General features: G+C 55.4%; 2 protein-coding genes across 2 annotated transcripts; one reads left to right on the forward strand and one right to left on the reverse strand.

Moving 5' to 3' along the window:
- Nucleotides 1-1,538: 1,538 nt before the first annotated feature.
- Nucleotides 1,539-2,715, forward strand: MONBRDRAFT_11744 (uncharacterized protein; the record flags this gene model as incomplete). The annotated part of the gene is made up of 4 exons (XM_001749506.1): nt 1,539-1,582; nt 1,957-2,027; nt 2,112-2,209; nt 2,419-2,715. 4 exons carry the CDS (start codon nt 1,539-1,541, stop codon nt 2,713-2,715), a joined length of 510 nt encoding a protein of 169 aa, XP_001749558.1.
- Nucleotides 2,716-3,958: 1,243 nt separating this feature from the next.
- Nucleotides 3,959-5,528, reverse strand: MONBRDRAFT_34197 (uncharacterized protein; the record flags this gene model as incomplete). The annotated part of the gene is made up of 5 exons (XM_001749568.1): nt 3,959-4,313; nt 4,528-4,551; nt 4,614-4,698; nt 4,919-5,015; nt 5,193-5,528. The coding sequence occupies 5 exons, from the start codon at nt 5,526-5,528 to the stop codon at nt 3,986-3,988; spliced, it is 870 nt and encodes a 289-aa protein (XP_001749620.1). The 3' UTR covers nt 3,959-3,985.
- Nucleotides 5,529-7,866: the final 2,338 nt, after the last annotated feature.

Raw genomic sequence — 7,866 nt, forward strand, 5'->3', positions numbered from 1 at the left:
TCTCTCTCTCTCTCTTTCTCTGTCTCGCCCCTCTGTCTCTGCTTCAGCCTCTTTGTTATCTCTTGATCTCTCCCTCTCTCTCTCTCTGTCTCTTCCTTCAGTCTCCCCCCCCCCTCTCTCTCTCTCTTTCTCTTGCCTCGCTCGCTCGGCTGTGACGGCTGCGAGCGACGGCCGTGGAAGAGCGTTTGGATGCAAGCTTTCCGCTGCGCCTCGTGGCACATGTTGGTTCATTTTTTATTTTTTCTTGAGCCAGCCAACCTGACCGTCATCGACCCTTTGTACATCCCCACCATCCTCCTTGTTCATCAGGTTCATCTCACCGCTACCGCTGTTGTCGTCTCTGCCGCCGTGGTGGTCGGCCCCCACTCTTGATTGGCGGCTGCCACGAAAGACACACCGGTCCATGGTCAGACAACTACAACGACACACATGCTAGACACATAACACTATCATCATCACATCCCTGCTCATACACATATGCCCGAACCGCTGGCGGCTGCTGTGCCCGCCAACTCTTGTCTCGCTCTGCTCTCTGTCTGGGAGGGGGGGGATCGCGTCGTGACCTGAGAAACCAGGAGGGTTGGCTGGTCTGCATGTGAGGCAAGCTGTTAGAGTACGGAGGCAGTGAGGCGATGAGGAGGCCACCGAAGGTGGTCACTCCCTCCTTTCCCTTCGATCACGCCCTGCTCCCCTTTCCGTGTCGCTCGCTGACTCAGCTTTCATGTGGCTGTTCGGTTGGTTAATGACTGCCCCGAGTGTCTCGTGCACGGTCATCGGATGTGTGTGTGTGTGTGTGTGTGTGTGTGTGTGTGTGTGTGTGTGTGTGTGTGTGTGTGTGTAAGGATTCTGAACCCCCTCAACCCCTCAACCGCGCACACGCTCCCATGATACACGCTGGCATGGCGAGTTTAGCACGTGAACACGACTGATCCCCACCTTCCCCACCACCGATAACCTCCTGCCTTTCCCATCCCTCCCCCGCCCCCGTCTCTCTCTCCCTTCCTCTCTCTCCCTTCCTCTCTCTCGTCTCCCATTAGCTTACAACTCTCTTTGTCTTGCCTTGTGGTAGCCCGGTGACCCGAGCGTCACCCTGACCGTTGCATAAAACCCACCGCTTCGGGGAGGGTCCACACAAAATCAAGCACGACGGCGGACCACTTGCAAGGCCTCCCTCTCAAATCGTCCGCTCCAACATTACCCGTCAGTCTTGCCCCCGCCTCGCTCCCCGAACCATAACTGCGCCTCCCGCCATGGCCTCATTTTTTTCACTCTCAAATCATCATAATGTTTGCTCTCCATAGGCACATGATTTGACCTCTCGACATTTCCAGACGGCCCTCCGTCACGCCACCGCTCTTGCCCGCTCCTCTGCACACCAACGCCCTCTGCTAGCCGCCGTGTCATCTGCACAACCCAATGAATGGACCGGCTATGCCGGTGCTACACGTGCAGCGACCGTTGCATCACCTCACGGGCCCACGGTCTTTCCTGGCCATGCCACCCCACCATCATCCATAAGTGGTGAGGACACCCTCCGAATGGCCGGGACCGACAGCACCCACTACTTCAGGCCATCTGCACCGTACGTCCAGCCTGTTGTGCTAAGCATCCCTCCCAACGCCGCCGCCAAGCCAACATGGCCAAGCCCCATCCTCACGAACAACAACCTCCCTGATGCTTTTCTTGCCCCTCTCCTTTTCTTGTCCCTCCACTTTTATTCAACAGGCTCTCGCGTAGCTTGGAACTTGTTCCTCCCCACAAAGATTTTGGCACATCCACCTCGCACGACCTCCTGCATTGGCTCCACCGATGGCAAGTCCCAGTCCTATGTTCTTTGTTGTTTGCATCAGACCCCTTGCATGCCCTTTGAGCCTCCAGGCTCTTGATGTGTGCGCTCACCGAGCCACACGCACTCATCAATTGGGCGGCTCTTGTGTTTTCAAACCCATCCAACAGTATCCTGCACAACGAGGTCGATGCTCGTAGTAAAGATGGAGAACCGGCCATCCTCGTAGCCATTCGCCTTGGTGAGCCGCCGCGCACTGGCTTGACCCCTCTACCCCTAATAAAACCGGCCACCTCCCACACCTCACTCCCTCTACTCGTCCCAGACGCGCTCGATTTGCTTCGCGAACTGTTGCAACGCGGAGTGAACCTCCTCTGTACCGACCAGCACCTACGCAACGCCGTCACCATCGCCTGCATTTATGTACGAACTTGCTCAATTCCACTCCTCGTGATGGCTCAAACCTCACACACAGCGCCTCGCACCTGCCTTGCCCGCCTTGTAGAACAATATGCCAGCCGTGCAATTACTGTTTCAAAGTCCGATTGCACGTGCCTGTCTCAAGCAGGGTGATTGCGACGGCATGCTTCCCTTGCACGTAAGCGCAACCACGCATTCGCATCCCCCTGCAGTTGACTGTCGCCATCTCACCCAAGTTGCGATCGACACGAATTGCACAGTGGGCCGTACGCCTCGCCTCGCCCGAGCTTGTACGCTATCTCGTTCGCCTCGACAGCTTCCAGCTTCTTCGAAAAACTGCCAGGGGCTTTGGTGTCTTGCATCTCATGGTCAAGGAAGGCCGCACTGACGTTCGTTTTTTGGCCCCACGTTCAACCTCGTTGATTGCCGCACTGCAGCACCACCTGACCATGCACGCGCCCTGTGCTCTGCCCGAATGGCTGATAGTTGATGAAGGTTTTGCAGTGTGAACATAGCAGCTTTTTGCCTTTGTGCCTCTTCCAGCCCGCTCACGATGGATCCACCCCTTGGAGTCTAGCCGAAAACTTGGGTGACTCGGGCGTCTTGATGCAACTCGACGAGTACCGCTGCGCCGTCAAGCAAAAAAATGAGAGTTCTGATGCTCTGGTACGCCGCCAACCTGAACCTGGGCCTTGCGCGAGACACGACGACACGCGTGCTGGTGCCATCATCTGCTCAGCACACAGCACCAGCACTCGTTTCCATGTTGTAAGCACTGCCATCTCACCCTCATGTACCGCACCCAAACTCAAAAGGAACGTCGCTTGACGCGGGCCGTCATTATGCGCTACGTCCGGGCGCGCAAGGCAGGGCGTCACGACGTCGCAGATCGGGATGCACACAACGTCTTTTCTCCGTGGTGGGGGCAGCTGTGAACACCCGACCATGATGACAGGCAGTAGCATCTGGGCCACCGCCTTCTCCATGGACCTACCCATATCCGATCCGCAGCACCCGAGTTCGCTTTCCTCGATGTTTTGCTTCCCAGTGTGTCTTATTTTATTTTCATGCATGCCATTGTGGGGCCTTGCTCGCCCCTCCTCTCTCCCTTTTCCCCCTCCCCACATTTCATTCCCTCGTCGCTGTTACCGCGCGTTGGCCAAGTGAGGCGAATGCGCGTCGTCTTGCGAGCCGTGAAACAGCTCGCTATTTGATGTTCCTCCTCGATACAATGTCATGGGTTTTAGACCCACCCCATCCCTCCTGACTGGCCTTGAGGCTGTGCCACGAGGATGCCTTTTGATACGTTTAGTTCTGTGCGCTCCGCCACCCCCTAGCTCGTTTTCCAACCGGACGTGTAGTGCTGTCTGCCGTGTGCTTTCGAGTTCCCTTGCTCCCTGCGCACTCGTTTGTGCCGTTTGTGCCGTTTGTGCCTGTCCTTCTTGCTCTTCATGCTATTCCTCACACAAATCGCAAATTTTTGCTTGCGATCACACCAGAAATTTTTATCGGTTTGTCAGTTCACGGACCATACTTACAGTTAAAATGATGATGAGGCGTGCATTGCCCGGACATTCGTTTGCTTGCTCCCCGAGCCGCCAAATCATCCCAGCCACAGCCACCCTCAAGGCAGGCTCATTCACTTCCTCACCTCACCTCTTGGCTGGGCATGCATTCATGCTTGCTCGCTCCTCCAAAAAGTTGTTGTATGACATGTTACTGCACTGACGCAACAACAACACAACATGTCATGAACTTTTCATCTTCAATTTAAAATCATTACTCCTGAAACTTAATTGCTGACAGTCCAAAAACTAACTCTGCTGACTGGGCTGAGGATGCACGCACGCCAATCTGCAGGGTTCGCTCCATCATATTGGGAGAGCCTGAAATGAGTACGGACACGTCGGCCCGCATGGGATGCCACGGTTGCGCAGCTCGCTTGTGTATCAAAGGCTTCTGAATCACGCCATAGACGACGAGGACGAGGAAGACGCGGATGGGGTTGATGCCGGAGTAATCACCATGGGAGAAAGCGCACGGATCAAGTCCCGATAATGGTTTTCTTGGACTTCCAGCTGAACCATGGGCGTTGTGGCCACAACATCTACATGCACCCCACCAAAGCAACAGTCAAATTCAAGCAAATGGCTCAGTAAGCCCCGCACACCCCGTCGAAATTGAATACTCGTCAAGAAGTGATGTCGGCAAAGACCCCCAACTTCTTCCCGACGCTCACTGTCCCCCAGCAGACACGGACATCGCATTCCATGAACAAGCGCCTGAGGCAAAGCAAACAAAGCCGGGCCGTGGATCCGTACCGAGGGTAAAGGCAGCCCGGGCACCTAAATCACGCAAAACGGCGCAGTAACCCCAGGGTTGCAGGGATCGGTTCAGATAGGCACACCATTGGGCGCCCGTTTCGCGCTCCGTATGAAAGTATGTCCGATTGCGGCTTCCCATAAAGACGTTGACCAGATAGGAGAGCAATTCTATCGTTGTGACAAGCGAAGTGCATCATTGGGTTGAGATGACATGATTGTTGCGGCTTTGGCTAGTGAGTGAATAACAGCCATCCACTTTGGAAGATAGCAACGTGGTTGTATGTGAAACTGTGAGCGATGTTGTCGGTGTCCTGCCCCATGCTGGGCTCTACCCATAGGTAGAACGTGACGCGCAGATGCAAGGCTTGGTCAGGGGTGCCGTCTGTACCAGATTCGTTTCGGTAGGGGCCTGCCTTCTTGTGCAGGGCTGGCAAAAGCCGATGGCTCATCATGGACCGCAGTAGAAGATCCATACTAGATTGTGGCTATATCGCAGGCCACGAAAGACGATGATGAGTTGTCTTTGTCTGTTTGAAAACAAATAAGGGGCCGAACGGAACAGATTGGGTCCTGTGCTTTGGTAGGGCTGGCTGGTGCAGAGGCCACTAAACTCCCACGGATGCCGGTCTTTAACTTGCCTTGGACAAGGCGCAAGAGCGCACGTAGGAGAGGATGGGGCGCAAAGTGGTCATGCGCGGGGTCTTTCGCCATTGCATGCCCGAGAAAGTCAAGAATAACTCATCAAAGAAGCGAATCGTGCAACTGGGCGGGAGCCGCGAGGCCAAGCGAGCACAGTCGGCGTATGCGGGTAGTTGCAGCAAAGCATTGGCAAAGCCCACGTTGCCGCTGGAGAGCCGCCGATGCTGTCCTGGTTTTGTGCATTTTGATGATGGTTGAGTGACCATGTTGTTCGTGGTGGGAAGGCGCGAGGGCGTGAGGGTGGGGCATGTATGGAGCAAAGTGAGCGAATTTGAGGCATGGACGGGGAGAAAGCTCATCAAAGCTCTTTAGAAACGCTTGCTTGGGGGAAGGGAGGAGGGCTAGAAGCGCTAGGAACTGCAGAGTCCAGAGCAGACGAAAGGATGTAGACGAGTTACATACCCGAGACGTGACTTAACAACTGGAGCGCCAACAAGGGGCCAAGATTGGCTTCCAGGCTATCTTGGTCGTGTCGCGAGCGCAGCGATCTCATCACTCTACCTGTGGGTATGTCTGCGTTTGCGGTGGGGAGAAAACGAATCTCCGGCTGTGCGTTTGCCCTTGTTGTGGGACCGGACAGCGGAGGTAGGTTCGCGGTCCCCTGTTGAGCAGTCAAACTCAAGCTTGGGTCGTGAAGCGAGGCCTCCAAGGACTCGGGCATCGTTGACGTTAGGGATGGGGCCAGTGTGGAGGGCGGCAATGTGAAAGTAGGCTCTGAAACATCTTCAGAGGGGGTACTAAAGAGAAGTGTCAAGGCTTCGGAGGCTGTTATACCGGATGCCAGGTGGGGTGCGGACTCGGCGAGAAGCTGCAGGCTATCGACGGTTGGCATGACTGGATTGAAGGTGCCTGTCATGGCGGGAGAGAAAGTTGAATGCCAAGGCTGAGAAGGAGGGGGCCAGGGCAAAGCATGGATGGACCCAGGGTCACTCTCCGTGACTGCTGGCCAGTGTGTTGAATCTCGGACAGATTGCACGGGGAAGGAGTCAGAGGGTCGCGTCGCCCGGTGCAAGCTTTCGTGTCCAGCGTGCTGCCCCATCAGTTCATGCAAAAGCCTTTCAGCAGGCATCATGTGGCTAGACGACGGCTGACTGGGGTGCTGCCAAAAGAGACGAGGATCGACGTGCCCAGGTATTGATGTGGGAGCATTTGGTTGAGGGTAGGCTTGGCGTCTTGAGTGGATGTGATACGGCAAATTCTGATGTTGACTGCCTGTTGGGCCTGGCAAATCAGGAGCGACAGGAGTGGCTTGAGCATGAGCCGCTGTCGTCACTGGTGTTTGCAAGGTCTGATGTTGAAAGTTGTGAAGGGCAGTCAGCCGTCGGCTTGGCCGATTTGGATCCTTGGGCATGCTTGATCGTGAGGAGGAGAAGAGAAAAGGGCGCCAGTCACAACACGATTGTATTGCGGTACTCGAGTGCACTGTTTCAGAGCTCAGTGGCCAGAATTGCTTGACGTTTGTTCACGTTTTAGCCCATCACGCACTGGGAAGCACTTGTCGATGGTGAATGGGAGGAGGGGGAGCTACTCCGTCCAAAGTCTCCCCCTCCCAATCAAGTGGCTCGGGCAAAGCGATCGTGGCACCCGGGTGTCACTGTTGAGCAGCAACAATACACGCCACCAGCTGGGAGACCAGGGTGTCACTGGTCAAACAGAGGATCAATGTCTGTTCTGCCAGCTATCCAAGACAAGGAAGCAGCCATATAGGGGCGATTGCTTCACTCTTGACTCTGCAGACTCAGCCACCACCACCACCACCGCGGCCACCACCATCAGCACCACCAGGGCTATGATGTTGAATCCCCAGGTCAACAACAGATGTGAGGGACAGATAGGTCAGTGACATAGGGGCCGAGCAACGTAGTGAATCGAAGACAGGGGATCGCAGGCAGAAAAGTGGAACGGCGGAAGCGGTGGAGAGGGTGGAAAGGGAAGAAGAGTAGACTGAGGAGGGGTAGGGAAGCAGAACAAGTTGCAAGCAGAAAGCGAGACAACAGTGGGGGAGGGAGGGGCTGAAGCGCTGAGAGTGTAGAGGGATGGAGTGGACCAGGGGTTGGCTCGGATTGGACAAACTCGGGGCCGAGTGAAGAACGCGATGACAGCGAGAGTCCAGCCCGAGAGAGGGGAGAAGAGGTGGGAAGAGGAGAAGAGGTAGGAAGAGGAGAAGAGGTGGGAAGTGGAAGAGGAAGAGGAAATGGAAGTGAAAAGAAAAAAGACACAGACACAGACACAGACACAGAGAGACAGAGAGAGACAGAGAGAGATGGAGAGAGATGGAGAGAGATGGAGAGATGGAGAGAGACAGAGAGAGAGATGGAGAGAGACAGAGAGAGACAGAGAGAGACGAGAGGGAGCAAGAAAGAAAGTATGTGTGAGGGAGAGAGAGAGAGAGAATGTGAGAGAATGTGGGAGAATGTGTGTGAGTGTGAGGGTGTAGCTGGGGCTCGGACTATGTGTGTGTGTGTGTGTGTGTGTGTGTGTGTGTGTGTGTGTGTGTTTGTGGTTTGGGGGGGGGGGGAGCGGGATTGCTGAAGAATGAGGGAAGAGAGGGGAAAACGGCCAAGGCGGGGCAGGACGGTGGGGAGGGGGGATGGCGGCTATCAACTGTTTGTTGGGCGGTACGGGAAAGCAATCTCC

This window comes from Monosiga brevicollis, genomic scaffold, assembly GCF_000002865.3.
Source record: "Monosiga brevicollis MX1 MONBRscaffold_31 genomic scaffold, whole genome shotgun sequence".
NCBI classification, from domain to species: domain Eukaryota; class Choanoflagellata; order Craspedida; family Salpingoecidae; genus Monosiga; species Monosiga brevicollis.